This window comes from Erythranthe guttata, chromosome 3 (assembly GCF_056151865.1).
Source record: "Erythranthe guttata isolate IM_541 chromosome 3, IM_541, whole genome shotgun sequence".
NCBI classification, from domain to species: Eukaryota; Viridiplantae; Streptophyta; class Magnoliopsida; order Lamiales; family Phrymaceae; genus Erythranthe; species Erythranthe guttata.
The window spans coordinates 18,260,565-18,276,286 of record NC_142535.1 but is presented as its reverse complement, the minus strand read 5'-3'; the positions used below and the strand labels follow the sequence as shown (position 1 = coordinate 18,276,286).

At 39.4% G+C, this 15,722-nt stretch overlaps 3 protein-coding genes across 4 annotated transcripts; 2 read left to right on the top strand and 1 right to left on the bottom strand.

The window, feature by feature from the left end:
• Nucleotides 1–49: 49 nt before the first annotated feature.
• On the bottom strand, nt 50–6,375 carry LOC105974262 (cell division cycle protein 48-related / CDC48-like protein). Of its 2 annotated transcripts, none has more exons than XM_012999326.2 (11): nt 6,221–6,375; nt 5,005–5,261; nt 4,716–4,817; nt 2,766–4,565; nt 2,495–2,683; nt 2,195–2,334; nt 1,799–2,044; nt 1,490–1,676; nt 1,050–1,115; nt 711–960; nt 50–536 (listed from the first exon to the last, which is right to left on the bottom strand). In XM_012999326.2, the coding sequence occupies exons 2-11, from the start codon at nt 5,215–5,217 to the stop codon at nt 163–165; spliced, it is 3,567 nt and encodes a 1,188-aa protein (XP_012854780.1). In that variant the 5' UTR covers nt 5,218–5,261; nt 6,221–6,375; the 3' UTR covers nt 50–162. The 2 variants fall into 2 exon arrangements, with proteins under 2 accessions (XP_012854780.1, XP_088672030.1); XM_088815904.1 differs by having other exon boundaries at nt 4,716–4,831; nt 6,221–6,336.
• Nucleotides 6,376–6,536: 161 nt separating this feature from the next.
• LOC105974261 (erythroid differentiation factor-like protein) lies at nt 6,537–12,715 on the top strand. The gene is made up of 9 exons (XM_012999325.2): nt 6,537–6,885; nt 7,467–7,588; nt 8,128–8,335; nt 8,406–8,955; nt 9,074–9,325; nt 9,405–9,596; nt 9,671–9,745; nt 9,845–12,229; nt 12,331–12,715. The coding sequence occupies exons 1-9, from the start codon at nt 6,722–6,724 to the stop codon at nt 12,625–12,627; spliced, it is 4,245 nt and encodes a 1,414-aa protein (XP_012854779.2). The 5' UTR covers nt 6,537–6,721; the 3' UTR covers nt 12,628–12,715.
• Nucleotides 12,716–13,231: 516 nt separating this feature from the next.
• Nucleotides 13,232–15,537, top strand: CDPK2 (calcium-dependent protein kinase 2). Its single transcript, XM_088815905.1, has 7 exons — nt 13,232–13,916; nt 14,003–14,146; nt 14,250–14,402; nt 14,490–14,605; nt 14,684–14,851; nt 14,944–15,168; nt 15,254–15,537. The coding sequence occupies exons 1-7, from the start codon at nt 13,370–13,372 to the stop codon at nt 15,389–15,391; spliced, it is 1,491 nt and encodes a 496-aa protein (XP_088672031.1). The 5' UTR covers nt 13,232–13,369; the 3' UTR covers nt 15,392–15,537.
• The last annotated feature ends 185 nt before the right edge of the window (nt 15,538–15,722 follow it).

The following is a 15,722-nucleotide window of genomic DNA, read 5'->3' as shown; positions in this document are numbered from 1 at the left end:
AAAGAATCTCGAAATTCTGTAATGGAGAGAGAGAGAGAGAGAGGGGGGGTTCTGACGCTTAAATGACTAATAATATACTCAAATCCCATGAAGTTGGAAAATTCGTAATTTCAAAAAATAGAGAATGGATTCGTACTAGAACCTGGATCGAATGGATTCGTACTAGAACCTGGATCGATCCTCCGCAAACTCAAACAAAAAACTCAAAATCGAAGCTCTAAGATCTTCGACATTAGCCCTACTCTTTGTCTCGAAAACGCCCTTCATTACGCGCGTGTACAATTGCTCGAGCTGTGGAACACCGTAATCTTTAGAACGCTCCAGAAGCAGCTGCTTGATGGTCTCAACTTGAGTGGAGATCTCCCCATCTGCCATGTTAGCATCTTGCGGCACAAATCCACCGTCACAATCGGACTTTTCATTTTCGGCAGCTTCAATTTCCACCCTCGGCTGATCTGAATCGTTCGTTTCTTCCGCATCTTCATACGGCTTTGGTGGGACTAACTCAGCCTCAGATCCCTCTTCCACCACCGGAACTGAAGTTCAAACAAAGCCCCAAATTTAATTAGTTATCAAGAAACGTAACTAAGAGGATGATTGGTCAAAGATCTTTTTGGCTCCAAATTCTTACAAGTGGGTGTTAATATGGATTTGAAAATCCTCCCTCAAAATCCTACAATACAAAAATGAAGAATTAAAAGAAATGGTACCCGTTTGAGAGGCGTCATTATTTTTCTTCGATTTTTTGATTGCTTCATAGCTTTGGTCTAGATTAACTTCAGGCTGAACATTTCGGAGACGGGCACTTGCCCTAGTAACAGACATCATTTGAACAACTGGAGTTTGTAGCAGTGAAGATCCGCCTATGTCATCGGGCAAGGAGACAGGACCACCTTCATCTGCAATCTTGTCACAAAATCCAACCAAGGAGGGGTCTATCTGGGATAGCATACCATGAACCTGAAAAGAAAAGAAAAAAACGAAGGTAAAATACTCTTTATATGCCAAATAAAATAAAGGGAATGAATTTTCCAGCTAGACGATCGTACAGCATCTCGAAGTTCATGAGCTCTACTGACGATCCTTGCTCCATTGTAATCATCTCCGTTGTATTTCTAAAACGAGCAAAAGAAAATGTCAGAATATTGTGTCCGTGGACAATCATTTATTGTGGCTATTGCATAAACTTTCCTTGGTATGCAAAAAACGAAGATCTAAAAAGGCCAAATTTCAAAATACAGAAATACTTTCGTAAAAAATGGCAGGGTAAGGGCATATAACCCCATTATAAATATGCATTACCCCATTATCTAAATTAGTGTATCTAGCCACCATGTGTAGTCAACATATAGCATTTCGTAGACCAAAGTCAGTCTGTTTGTTAAATATGTACAGTCTGTTTGTTAAATATGTACAATGTTCGACAGATACTAATTTTGTCTTTTATGAGTATTACAACATTATTTACCAATTTTAGTCGAATACGAACCTTGGCATTAGTTAAAATGAGATCAAAATCCTCCAGGTATGATTTACAAGTGATATACTTCCCACTGTCGACATGCTGCAGCAAAGTAGCTATATCCATAGGGCTCTGGATTATGGCATGATAATTTGGTGCGTCTTCATCCGTGACTGGATAATGGAAGGCACTAAAACGCTTATCATAAAGAATCCTGCAGCAAATAATAAAAAGGAAAAGAATCCAGAAACTTATGAGATTCATGATGAAAAGGATACTCCAAAAGCAATAGATGGAAAAAAGAAGAAGAAGAGCAAATAATCAACTATCTCTCACCGATTGCAAACATCACGAAGACACATGCGGAGTCGGCGAAGAGCATGAGCCTGAGCTTCAGCTTTAGCCCTTAATTCAGAGACTTTAGGTCCAGTAGCCACTTTTGGTGCTTTTGGAAGTTCAGGAAGGCCCGCAGGTCTAGCTGAATCCTTGACTCGTAACTCAGACTGAACTGACAATGCCGCTTCTATCAGACGGTCAAAAAATAAAGATCTATCCTCGGTCGATGGTGAGCTTAAGTGCAAACTGTAAAATAAATTAATAAATATAATAAGCGGTAGCTTAAAAAAATAGCATCAATAGAGAAAGATATTGCAATTATCACCACTCGACAATGCAATCATAGAGAAAATACAGGCTATAGCCACAAAAATACGACATTAAGGAGACACATACACGTTGCGGTCAGAGAATATTGATGGATTATCACAAATCTCAGCAAGTGGAGTAGAGGATGTTCCCAATAGTAGTATCGGCAAGTCAGATGGTAATTCTTCCAACAGCGTCTGAAGTACAGCCCTGAGCTGATCGTGAGCCTAAAAATCATAATTTTATCCCATCATTGCCAAACAGCAGAAAATTGAAGCAATGATGAGTTGGCAAAAGAAATGATAGGATTAAGGTATAGCCAAGAAATAATTAATGGAACAAATCTGATCCAAATGATCACCTAAAAATAAGTAAAAATGCACTCACACTCTCCCACCAAAGGTGGAATTGAGGCAAATACAGTATTGATGGTGTAGTTCTCCTGGCTTCGCCAAAGACATGCACCAATGCTTCCTCGGGCGTTTTGGCACCAGGATCAGCAAGTAGAGATGGTAGTGCGAGAGAGTGAACCGGAAACTTCTCCAACTCATGTAAAATTGCAGGCCCTATGTGGTCCTATAAAACATAAGCAGTAAGTCAATTTTGTTATTTGTGAGCTTTATTTCGGATGGTAAATGGAAAAGTATAGGTCACTTACCAGTCCGACACCATCTCCACCATGCAGTAGAAGCTTCGGCCTATAAACAAGAGAGATTGCAGATCCAAAGGAAATCATGGAAAGCTTGGTGACCTCAGATGAAGCGTTTATAGCAGGGAATATGTCAGAAATAATACTCATTGCCTTTTGCAGAAGTCTTTGTAGACACGGCAAAACAACAGGTGATAAGGGCCTAGAGTTCACAATGGAGCCTCTGTGGGCAGCAGGTGTGATTGTGGACACGGCCTCTAAAAAATGATATTTCTCCACCGTCACAGAATCGACATCTATTAAAAATTTGTCATCGCTAGTGTAAACTTGAGGATATTTTTGGCGAAAGGCACGTATTGCAGCTTCAGTGCATAAAGCCTTTAAGTCAGCTCCACAGTATCCAACACAGCTAGCTGCAAGCTCCAGTTTTAGTTCCTCTGAAGGAGGATGCTTCCACTTACGAGTATGTATATCCAAGATTTCCGCTCGTGCTTCACAACCGGGCAAGGGAAAGTTGAACTCGCGGTCAAATCTTCCAGGACGCCTCAAGGCACCATCAATGGCATCAACTCTGTTGGTAGCTCCAATCAAGACTACTTGTCCACGAGAGTCAAGACCATCCATTAAGGCAAGCAAAGTTGAAACAATCGAATTGTGAATTTGCTCCTGTTTGCTAGACCTAACGGGAGCAAGCCCATCTATTTCATCAAAAAAGATTATAGAAGGCTGATTCTTTTGAGCTTCTTCAAACAGTAATTTCAACTGTCTTTCAGCTTCCCCAACCCATTTGCTCAGCACATCAGCACCTTTTCGCATATAGAAGCTGACTTTCTGCCCAGCCTTTGAAGCAGCACAAGCCAATGCTCTCGCAATCAATGTCTTCCCTGTTCCAGGAGGACCGCATAATAAAACTCCCCTAGGTGGAGTAATGTTGTAGCTTGCAAAAAATTCTGGATATAACAGTGGGAAGAAAACCATTTCCTTCAACGCATCAATATACTCAGACAGGCCACCTATATCCTCAAAACTAACAGTCTCGTCGATTTGAACAGGCTGAATATCAGCCCCTCCTTTAGAGCTTGGACCAGCAGTTTGGGTACCAGAAGTTAAATTGGAAATTGCATCATTTTGATGGCCCCAACCAGAGGCGGCAACATTTAAACCCCACGATGTTGTCCCTTGCATCTCTAGTCCCCCAAGCAGCCAAGGCGGTCCAGATCTGCTGCCACTTCTTCCCCAAGGTATTGGAGGACCTTGATCAAGCTCATCTACTAGAAGGGAATCATCAGAGTCTTCAGTTCGTGTCATGCGATGACGTTTATGAACTCGAGATCCCCCCCTCCTCCCATCCCTGCCTACTTTGGTTCCCATTCCTTGATGAAGTACTCTACGTGGAGATCTTGGTATTTGTTTACCCTGCTCAATGGAGAGCCTGCGAACCTCTGCCCGATTGCGTAGGTCATATCTCCGTCTACCCTCTTGTTCTTCGCCTTCTTCATCGTCACCATCTTCCTCTCCATCTTCATCATCATCCTCACCAGCACCATCTTCATCTTCACCCTCTCCATCACCAGCATCATTTTCCTCCATGTCCTTTGCATCTTCTGGCTCGTCATTTGCCCCTTCGTCGTTGGATGTGCTTTGGTCTTCGCCAGACTCCATACTTAATCCTTCTCTAGAACCTGTTCTTGAGCGTCGGGGTCGAAGTCCTTCCCGACGAGGCCTTAGCCCTTCACGGCGAGGTGTTAACTCATCTTGACTTGCGATATTACTTTTTATTCTCTTTCTAGACCTTCTATACCTAGGCATCTGAAACAGTTTAATGTGTTTTCAGCCTAAAGACAAAACAAAATACTCTATGCTACATACTGAAAAGATTGAAGGTCTAAATGCAGTAAACCAAGATAAGCCAGGTAGACGTAAATCTACATTGAGTTAATAGTCGTACATAAGCCTCACCATTAAGTCATTATCCTCTGATCCAGAACTATCTGTGTATTGTTCAAGGCTAATAGGAACCCTCCTCTTCCTAGTGGAGCGCCTAAGACTGCTTGACCCAGACTGCAACAAGTCAACTGTAACATATTATGCATCTTTAATGAAATCAAGCAACTAGCGAATTAATCTCACACTTCTACAAAAAATCATTGCACCAACAATAATCAAAGTCAAGGTATGATAGTAGTGATGAATTGCAGCAAGAAGACCTACGTAACAATTTACAAAACCAAACAACAAAAACACATACGTTTGCTTTTGATGTTCTATTTTGATGCAACATCTTTACTATTTGTGCAGCTGCGGTCCTTGTCTTGGTCTTTTTTCTCTTGGAACGTATTATAGTAGGAGAATAATACAAGTAAGGGCGGTTATAAAACTTTGGCCTACTCCTGAGTCTATCACTTGTACGAACCGGCCTTGAATCAGGCTCATCGCCTTCACCTGATCTTTTCGAGTACATTTGGACCAACTAGTGTATTCCCATGAGCTATATAACGAACATACCTACAAAATCATAACAAAGGGAAGCAAATGAGTAAAAAAGGAATACTGGTTTATTAATAATAAATCATTTAAGCAATATGTTACCAGCATATATGTAAGTTGGCAATAATATCTATTCTCCTCAATCAGATTAGTCACCATAAAGAAACCTGCCTTTGGGAAAAGTGACTTCTTATAAATTGGAATCATTTTAAAATAAAAAGTCATTACAAGCACACTGTCTACATTTTTCGGTCACCACACCAAAAACAATTCAAACATTTTACAGTTTTGAGGAAGACGTTTGTTAGAAGAACGTAATTAGCTAGACAAGTCCGTGATACGAGATCTTTGCTTCGTAATTTTAAAATTCTTTTTACCAAACTACGGATAACTTCAAAATTTCAACAGAACAACGAATGCCATAAGGAAACCTGAATATGCAAGCAAAAATCATACGGGTTTGGAAATAAAACAATCTATTGCCTAACCCTTCAAGATTAAGATCATTACTACAACAAACAAGCCTGCTAACGGCACTCGATTTCTCACTCAACACCAATTTACATTTAGCCCCAATTTCACTTCTCCATCTATGCTTTCGACTCGCACACAACAAAAGAATCAAGTTCCGGAGAAATCAGCTGTCACACTCTCGAGGAGACAACCAAAAAAAAAGAAGTAGTTGAACTATCAAATTCTAGAACAAAAAATTAACAACACTATGAACAAGAAATTAATTTTTTTTTAATAAAATAGCTAATATCGGGACACACATTCGCACAGGAGTATAATGCAACACGAATTTTCATGCATGTCGTGCGCCATGGAATTTCAGAATATACCGAACAGTAGCTGGAGAGAAAATCAGCAAAAATATTTTGGCAGAAAAAAACGAAATTGTTTGAGATAAATAGAGCTGTAAAAGTAAGCAAGAACAAAATCATCAAAACGAATTTCAAATAAATCTGTTATTTTACCTTCTTCTGGTAATTATCAATACTGTGGTGTGAAGAGAGAGAGGTCGGGTCAGAAACTGCAGGGATTGCTGGCGATACAGAGAGAGAGGGAGAGAGAGAGAGAAATCGAGAGAGGTTTTTCGTTTTCACTCCTTAATTTTCCTTTTATTATAAATATTATTTTTATTATTATAATATTATATTTATTTGGGCCTAACACTAAACATATATTCTGCGTGCATGAGCCCGAAACAAAGGCCCGGTATGGATTAGTATGGGCCCAAATATAGCCCATTACACTGCACAGCACAAAACCTGAGAGAAAGAAACCGGAGGTAATTAAATTATATTTTCGTATTTTACACATTCCAGAAGTCTCAGAGTGTTCGAGAAGAAAACCCGAAAACTTCCGTTGAAGAAGAAATTTAAAGTTAATCATTCATCATCGTCACCATCATCGCTACCTGAGAAAGAGATAAACCCTAGCTCGCGCAATTTAGTAACCGATTATTTCATCGATAAATGGAGAAACAAGGCTCCGACCCGCGGGAACTACAATGCGTGGGGAGACTTGAAATCGCCCGGCCCAAGCCCGCCGGCTTCCTCTGCGGATCCATACCGATAACCACCAATGAAGCTTTTCGTGATTTGGCCTCCGCCGCGCTGGTTCCATCTCCCAATAATACGTGTGTAAAATAAAAAATCCGCGTGTTTTTTAATCAGCAAATTGTAATTCTGTGCATTTCTACTGAAATTGAATTATTGGACTGAAATATATGGTCTATTTCCATTTTACAGCATGTAGGATGATAAATATGTTGCTCTGGTTAGGGCAGAAGCGCCTAGGTGAACTGATAAGAGTGTTGGAAGATATGATCTATTTCCATTTTAAAGCATGTATGTTTACATTTTGCTAGGGGGCTCGTGTTTGCATTAGTTTGCGGAGTTTCTTGATCGTGTCTGCGAGTTTGGTGTTGCGTACAGCAAATAGGGTTTGATAATTTGGTTCGTGATTGTGTTTGCCACTTTGCCTTAGTTTAGACGCCGTGTGCTTAAGAAACTTCACTTATGAGCAAGAGGAACTGCAAAGTAGTGTTAGAACTGTTTACGCTTTCTGTTTAAAGTTGTCATTCTGAGAGTCGTTTTCTTGTCGTCTGTTGATATAATTTAGAATGTATGGTATGCTCCTGATATGTATAACTTCAACTTACTGTGTCTCAATTGTGAGTTATCTCATGTTATTTAATTTGAACTTTGGACAATGTAGGGTAAGAGCTCCAAGGTATCGAATGATTCCAACAGAAACGGATTTGAACGCGCTACCATTACTCTCAAGTATTCCAGACAAAGTGATACCGATTCCAGCTTCACAATCAAGGATAAACGGGGGTAACAATTGTTTCCATTTATAGAGTAATTTTATTTTAAAAACTTGCTGGAATACAAAACACGTGTACACAAGCAAATCTAATTGCTGTATAATGATCCAAAAAGGAGCTGTATATAGGTTAAAAGGAAAATTGTAGCAAATGGTTGGTAATTGGCAATCTAGCATTCAGTAGTGATGCCTATGCTTTCTCTAGTTGCTTCGTCTCAGCTTTCATCTGAAAACATTTGTCCGCGTATAAGATATGAACTCTACCTGTAAGCTATAGTTCCGTTATGAAGTTTGCATATTTTATGTCTTTAGAATCTCAATATCTGGGTTCAGTTTCGGCCACTGGCCTCTCATCTCATAATCATTGCATCTACAAAATTTTCTGGTCAATCACATAATGATCCCCACAGGACTGGTTTTAGAGGAACTTCTCCTGCATTCTGAGTTCTCCAAGTTTTTCTACTTTGATTTTGATTCGTTTTGTAATTATTATTTAATCAACGCTGAGAATCTGTATTTGAAATGTTACATTTTCCACTGTTGCTGGCAGATTCACCCTGCCAAGGTGCCCCTATCTTGTCAAGTCTTGCGAGAAAGGGAGAATCTCTTGCTGTATCTGGTTTAGTAGACTATGGAGATGATATAGATGTAATTGCTCCAGCTGATATTTTAAAACAAATATTTAAGATTCCATACTCCAAGGCTCGAGTGTCAGTTGCAGTCCATCGTGTTGGCCAAACACTTATCCTGAATAGTGGGTATGGTACTATACGTATTGCACTTTTCTATATTTTGAATGTGCTTTAGTTCTCAAATGCTGTTTGACAGGCCTGATACTGAAGAGGGAGAAAAACTGATTCGAAGACAAAACCGTCAGCCAAAATCTGTAGATCAGTCCTTGTTTCTGAATTTTGCTATGCATTCTGTAAGGATGGAGGCTTGTGACTGTCCACCAAGTCACAATACTTCATCAAATGAACAATTTGAATACATGTCAAGTGAAGGGTCACCTGAATCCTTAGGCCATCCGACGCAAGGGCAGGCATCATTTAGGCAGCATGAAGGCATTGTTCAAAGGGAAGGATATACCCATCATCAAGAGTCGCTGGCCGAAGAAGAAAATCTATTGTGGAGGAAGAAGAAAAACAAGAGACATAAAAGTCGTGAAGGTGTAAAGGAGGTCTCAGAAGTTGAAGAAAAGTCAAGGGGCCCGGTCCAAGAGTCTGAAAAGTACAGGAGAAGTGGTGATGATGGTTTCTTAAGGGTCTTGTTTTGGCAGTTTCACCATTTTCGTATGCTCCTGGGTAGTGACTTACTCATCTTTAGCAATGAAAAATATGTCGCCGTGAGCTTGCACTTGTGGGATGTCTCACGTAAGGTGGGTATTGAACATCAAAAAAGTTGTTTGTTTGCTATTGTGTGTTGTGTTTTTACCTTTTTTCTTTATGTAGGAACTAATTTCCAGCTTCAGTGTACTTACCCAATTTCATTTATAGGTCACCCCATTGACCTGGCTTGAAGCTTGGTTAGACAACTATATGGCTAGCATTCCGGAATTGGCCATATGCTATCATCAGGATGGCGTTGTTCAAGGTTATGAGCTTCTAAAAACTGATGATATTTTTCTCCTGAAGGGCGTATCGGATGATGGAACTCCTGCTTTTCATCCCCATGTTGTCCAACAAAATGGTCTTTCAGTTTTGAGGTTCCTTGAAGAGAACTGCAAGCAAGACCCTGGTGCTTACTGGGTACAAGTCTTGTCAATTTCTCTCTCTAAAGTTCTTTTAGTGGTCATCGGATTCGTTTTCATTTCTTCATTTTATGCAGCTATATAAAAGTGCTGGGGAAGATGCCATCCAACTGTTTGACCTTTCCATCATTCCCAAAAACCAAACTCCGGATCATTGTCATGATAGTTCTGATTATTTGCCATCTCTGATTTATAGAGGGAGAAGTGATTCAATGCTCTCCCTGGGCACTCTACTGTACCGTATCGCACATAGGCTTTCGTTCTCTATGGTATGTTTCAAGTGCATGGTTGTTTGGGTTACATTCTCCAATTTACTATCTGTTTATTGATCTTTTTGTTGCAGTCTTCAAATAACAGGGCAAGGTGCGCAAGGTTTATTCAACAATGTCTCAGTTTCCTGGATGAGCCTGATCATCTAGTATGTTTCTTTCTGATACTATGAGTGAATTTTTTTTTCTTGTATATTTGGTTATTCACCAGATTATGGGAAAAGAATTGACTATGTGGAGTTGAATAGGTGGTTCGAGCACTTGCTCATGAACAGTTTGCAAGGCTCCTATTGACAAACAATGAAGAGTTGGACTTGACACCTTCGGTGCTTCCAGTGGAGTCAGAAGTTATCATTTCTGAGGCCGAAGACGAGTCATTTGATTTTATAAATGGTTTATCTACATCAAGTATTCAAGATATTGTTTATCCCCCTGTTACCGCAGTCGAACAACTTGAAGATGAAGGATTTCGGCAACACTATGCACAAGAAAATTCTGCTGAGATGTCATTTTCCCATAACATATCTTCAGCCACAGCAGTGTCTAACGAGAATGTTTCAACTCTTGGTGAGAATGACTTTGTAGTCTCTAATTTGCCGGAAAGTTCAGATGATGTAGTTCAAACTGTTGCTGATCCACTGTCCTCTAAGCTCGCTGCAATACATCATGTCTCTCAAGCTATCAAGTCTCTCAGATGGACACGCCAACTGCATACTACCAGGCCAGAGCCGAACCTTGAAAATGATGTTCGGAATGATCAACCTTCGTCAATGGATTTCTCGGTGTGTGCCTGTGGAGACTCAGACTGTATTGAAGTTTGTGACATTCGTGAGTGGCTTCCAAAATCAAAAATAGATGATAAATTATGGAAGCTTGTCCTATTGCTTGGTGAATCTTATTTGGCCCTTGGCGAAGCTTATAAGGATGATGGTCAGCTCTATCAGGCATTGAAGGTTGTAAAATTGGCCTGCTTGGTCTATGGATCAATGCCTCAAGACACAAGATTCATTTCTTCCATGGTTTGTAACTCGTTTTCCCATGGGGAAGTCGACGGTAGAAGTGAAAATGCCAAGTCTTCCGTAGGTGATGATGTTTTTCCTTTTGATGGCTTGGCTTCCAATTACATTTTCTGGGCCAAAGCTTGGACTCTAGTCGGGGATGTGTTTGTTGAGTTCTATTTGACAAAGGACCCTAAGGTCTCAGGGCAAAGAGAAGGGAAAGGATCTGCGAAGGACTTGAAAATGTCGTCTGAAGTACTGAAGGAGGTGGTAAGGTTGAAGAAGAAGATGGGTCAGTTTAATAAGAACTGCGATTCGTGTTCATTAATAAATTGCAGCTGCCGGAGTGACAGGGCCAGCAGTGGCAGCAGTGCTAGCAGCAGTGCCAGAGATGCTTACTCATCAAGTTATGGCAGAAAACAGAGTAGAAAATCATATGGCAGAAACAGTCTCCACAAGGATGATCAACACACGAAGCAACACAAGAGTGACAATATAAATGAAACTGGTAAGATTTCAGACGCTATGCATGAAATGAAATTGGGAGCCGATCGTTCTAAAGAGACAGGTGGTACAAGGTATAATACAGAAGAGACTCCTTTGGAAACTACTTCCAAAGGTAAAACTGCAGCTAAAAGTGGTGGTATATTCAAATACTTAAGCGGCTCTGTAGCTGGTGATGCGGATTATAATCTTTCTGCTGCCCTTAGCTGTTATGAAGAAGCCCAAAAGGCAATGGTTGGACTTCCTTCTACTTCAGCAGAACTACAATCTGTATTAAAAAAGAAAGGATGGGCGTGCAATGAACTTGGAAGAAATAGGCTGGAAATGAAAGAGTTGGGCAAAGCCGAAACTGCTTTTGCCAAGGCGATCGATGCATTTAGACAAGTAGAGGACCACACAAATGTCATTTTGATCAACTGTAACTTTGCCCATGGACGACGTGCATTAGCCGAAGATATGGTTTCACAGATCGACAATCTGAAAAAACACACCATGTTCCAAACTGCGTATACACGGGCACTCGAGACTGCCAAACTACAGTACAGCGAAGCGCTAAGGTACTATGGAGCTGCAAAAACGGAGCTGAATGCTCTTTTCGAAAAAGCAGGTCCAGGTCCTGTATCCACCAGTTTGAAGAATGAAGTGTACACGCAATTTGGACATACATACCTTAAACTTGGTATGCTACTAGCAAGAGAAAATACTTCCGCCGAGGTTTATGAAAACGGCGTTTTGAAAGATTGCTCTATTTCTACACCCACACAAACTCGGATCGAACACAGAAAGCACGAAATATCAGCAAACGATGCGATTCGTGAGGCTTTGGCTGTTTACGAGTCGCTGGGTGAGCTTCGCAGGCAAGAGGTTGCGTATGCTTATTTTCAACTTGCTTGCTATCAAAGGGATTGCTGCTTGAGGTTTTTGGAATCGGATCAAAAGAAGAACAATTCGGCTAAAGGTGAAAACGGTGTGGGCCAAAAGGTGAAGCAATACGCTTCCTTGGCTGAGAGGAACTGGCAGAAGTCCATTGATTTCTACGGGCCAAAAACACACCCTGTTATGTACTTGACTATTCTTATGGATAGATCAGCTTTGTCGTTCAGCCTCTCAAGTTACCTCCACTCCAGTTCGGTACGTTTTGCGTCCATTTGTTCTGTTTTTGGCATTGCATGTTTATCATATGTTAAGTTAGATGTGTATGTGTATATACTGATTCAGTGCTTTTGTGATAGATGCTTGAATCAGCCCTGAATCGCCTTCTTGAAGGACGCAATGTGTTTGAAAATAAAGTGCTGAGTGACGAAAATTCCGAGATATGTGTGAAGTTTTGGAGTAAGCTACAAATGCTCTTGAAGAGTATGGTCGCTGCATCGCGTTCGACGAAAGCAAACAAAAATCCCGTAAACACACAGCAAAGTCCTACAAGTAAATCTGCTGATGCTAAAAGGCTGTCTGAGCTGTACAAGATCTCTCTGAAGTCATCAGATTTCAGTGAGTTGCATACAATGTACAATTTGTGGACAGCATAAAACTATAACTGGTAATATCTGTAATTAATTTAATTTTATTTTATTTACGGAAAATTTGTTGTGAATAAAAGTTTGTTAATGCTCAGGGGTATAACGGTCTCTTTGGATGTGCTCTCACGATTTCTCCAGAAAATTTTATTTGCACTTGAAGAAGTGACATTATTTAAATAATTTTTTTTATGAGTAGATTAATGTAAGATTAAATTACGAAAAAACCCTTCATATTTAGGTAATTAAAACCATCTCACACGTCCATTCTTATAAGTAGACAATACATAGTTGAGACACATTTCCACGATCATCAAATCAAATAGTTGAATTAAATAGGTCATTTTACGACAAATCTTGTGATCTTTTCATTTAATGCACATTACATAGTACTGAATATTCCACGTCATTAATAATTACATAATTTATTTTTATCTGTTTCTTAAGAGAGACAAATTTAATATACAAAATTTGAAAAGGAAAAAAAAGGAGTGGGTGGCAACACCTTTTTCGAAAGGCAAAACATGCAGTGAGACAATCCCCACCACAAACCCGCCATTTTCCGTTGACCAAAATCAAATGTTAGTTACTTCCCTATAAGCCCAAAAAAAGTAAACAAACAAACAACCTTAAAATACATTAAAAAAACACACAGCCACATCTCAGAATCTTCTTCCTAATTAATTTCTCCAACCCAATTTCAAAAAACATTGCTTAATCAAGATTTCACAAAAAAAAAAAAGGAAGGAAGAAGATGAAGAAGCAATCGATAGGATCATCGTTAAAACAATCAACGACGGTCCTTCCGTACCAAACACCGAGACTTCGAGACCATTACAATCTCGGCCGGAAACTCGGGCAAGGCCAATTCGGCACAACCTACCACTGCGTAGAGAAAGCCACCGGGATCGAGTACGCGTGCAAATCCATCCCCAAACGGAAGCTCCTTTGCAGAGAAGATTGTGACGATGTTTGGAGAGAGATTCAAATAATGCACCACCTCTCCGAAAACTCGAGTGTCGTTCGAATCAAAGGTACTTACGAGGACAATGTCTTTGTCCATTTGGTAATGGAATTATGTGGCGGAGGAGAACTTTTCGATCGGATTGTCCAAAAGGGTCATTACAGCGAACGAAAAGCTGCGCAGTTGATGAAAACAATTGTCGGTGTCGTCGAGGCTTGTCATTCTTTAGGTGTTATGCATAGAGATCTCAAGCCGGAGAATTTTCTGTTTGATACGCCCGATGAGGATGCTAAGCTTAAGGCCACGGATTTCGGTTTATCTGTTTTCTTTAAGCCAGGTTTTTTTTTTTCGGGATCGAATTTTCTTGAATTTTGATGATGTGTAAATAGTGGATTACTGATTTTTTTTTTTTTTTTTGTGCAGGGCAATATTTATCGGATGTCGTTGGGAGTCCTTATTACGTCGCGCCTGAAGTTTTGCATAAATTTTACGGACCCGAGATCGATGTGTGGAGTGCTGGTGTTATTTTGTATATTTTGTTAAGTGGGGTGCCACCTTTTTGGGCAGGTGAATTTCTAAAGCCTTATTTTTTTTTTCTTTTTCGGTCGAAATTTTTTTGATCCCTTTTCGTCTTTCCTCAAAAGACTGTGTGTGTTTTTTCGTCGTGCAGAATCGGATAACGGGATATTCAAACAAATTCTAAAAGGGAAGATAGATTTCGAATCCGAACCGTGGCCTCAAATTTCAGACAGTGCAAAGGATCTCGTAAGAAAGATGCTCGAACGAGATCCGAAACGTCGAATTTCCGCTCATCAAGTCCTTTGTGAGTATCTTTTTTTCATTCTTTCTTTTCGTTAATATAATTTCAAATTATTGATCAAATCAAAATATGGATTTTATTTAACGACAGGTCATCCTTGGATTGTGGACGATAAAGTTGCACCAGACGAGCCTTTGGGATCTGCAGTATTATCTCGGCTAAAGCAATTCTCTGCCATGAACAAACTCAAGAAGATGGCACTTCGTGTACGCTTCGATTTTCATTGAAATTAATTATATATATTTTTTTCTTATCAAATAATCATTTTATACATTCGTAAACAGGTTATAGCCGAACGGCTATCCGAGGAAGAAATCGGAGGATTACGACAGTTATTCAAAATGTTGGATACAGACAACAGCGGTACAATAACGTTCGAGGAGCTCAAACAAGGCTTAAAACGAGTAGGCTCCGAGCTAATGGAATCCGAAATTATGGCACTAATGAACGCGGTATATATATATCTTTTACGGGTTTTGTTCTTTTTTTAGTTAAATACGAGACTCGGTTTTTTTTTTTAAATAAATAATATTGATAAATGCAGGCTGATACAGACAACAGTGGGACGATAGACTACGGTGAGTTTTTAGCAGCAACTTTACACATGAACAAGATGGAAAGAGAAGAGAACCTTCTTGCTGCTTTCTCTTTCTTCGACAAAGACGGAAGCGGTTATATAACCGTCGACGAGCTTCAACAAGCATGCAAAGATTTCGGCCTTGGCGATGTCCAGCTGGACGAAACTATTAATGAAATCGACATTGACAACGTAAGTTTTATCGACAAATACTATGTATGTTGCAAGAATATATATACGATGAATATTTACGATTCTTGAATTTTTTTTTTCGTAGGACGGGCGAATCGACTATGGAGAGTTTGCTACAATGATGAGGAAGGGTAATCCTGATATTGGATCAAGAACAATGAGAGGGAATTTGAACTTCAATTTGGCTGATGCTTTACAAGGTAAAGCCAATGAGGAAGAGTAAATGTTTATATATATATATATTTATATATGTATACATATATATATATATTTACATGTATGTATTTGTATACTATATCTTCTGTATAATTTTTGTGACATGTAATCTTCATATATGGATATGGTTAATATTTTGTATAATTTTTCTGAGATGTAATCTTTGATATATCAATTTCATGGTGCAAATGTTTCCTACTGAATTATTCATTTTTGTTGGCAAATTTGTTTTTAACTATAGAGATGAACTAAAAAATATAAAATAATAATTTTTTTTATTAAATAAATCTAAAAAAACAATAGTAGAAATTATATAAATTTGAGCCCCTAAAAAAAGG

Coding starts and splice junctions, on each gene's coding strand:
- CDPK2 (XM_088815905.1), top strand. CDS start 13,370: ATGAAGAAGCAATCGATAGGATCATCGTTAAAACAATCAACGACGGTC. Junction 14,403..14,489: donor TTCCGCTCATCAAGTCCTTT/GTGAGTATCTTT, acceptor ATTTAACGACAG/GTCATCCTTGGATTGTGGAC. Junction 14,606..14,683: donor TCAAGAAGATGGCACTTCGT/GTACGCTTCGAT, acceptor ATTCGTAAACAG/GTTATAGCCGAACGGCTATC.
- LOC105974262 (XM_012999326.2), bottom strand. CDS start 5,217: ATGTACTCGAAAAGATCAGGTGAAGGCGATGAGCCTGATTCAAGGCCG. Junction 1,116..1,489: donor TCATTTTAACTAATGCCAAG/GTTCGTATTCGA, acceptor TGCTCGTTTTAG/AAATACAACGGAGATGATTA. Junction 961..1,049: donor CTCATGAACTTCGAGATGCT/GTACGATCGTCT, acceptor TTTTCTTTTCAG/GTTCATGGTATGCTATCCCA.
- LOC105974261 (XM_012999325.2), top strand. CDS start 6,722: ATGGAGAAACAAGGCTCCGACCCGCGGGAACTACAATGCGTGGGGAGA. Junction 8,336..8,405: donor ACACTTATCCTGAATAGTGG/GTATGGTACTAT, acceptor GCTGTTTGACAG/GCCTGATACTGAAGAGGGAG. Junction 9,597..9,670: donor ATAGGCTTTCGTTCTCTATG/GTATGTTTCAAG, acceptor TTTTTGTTGCAG/TCTTCAAATAACAGGGCAAG.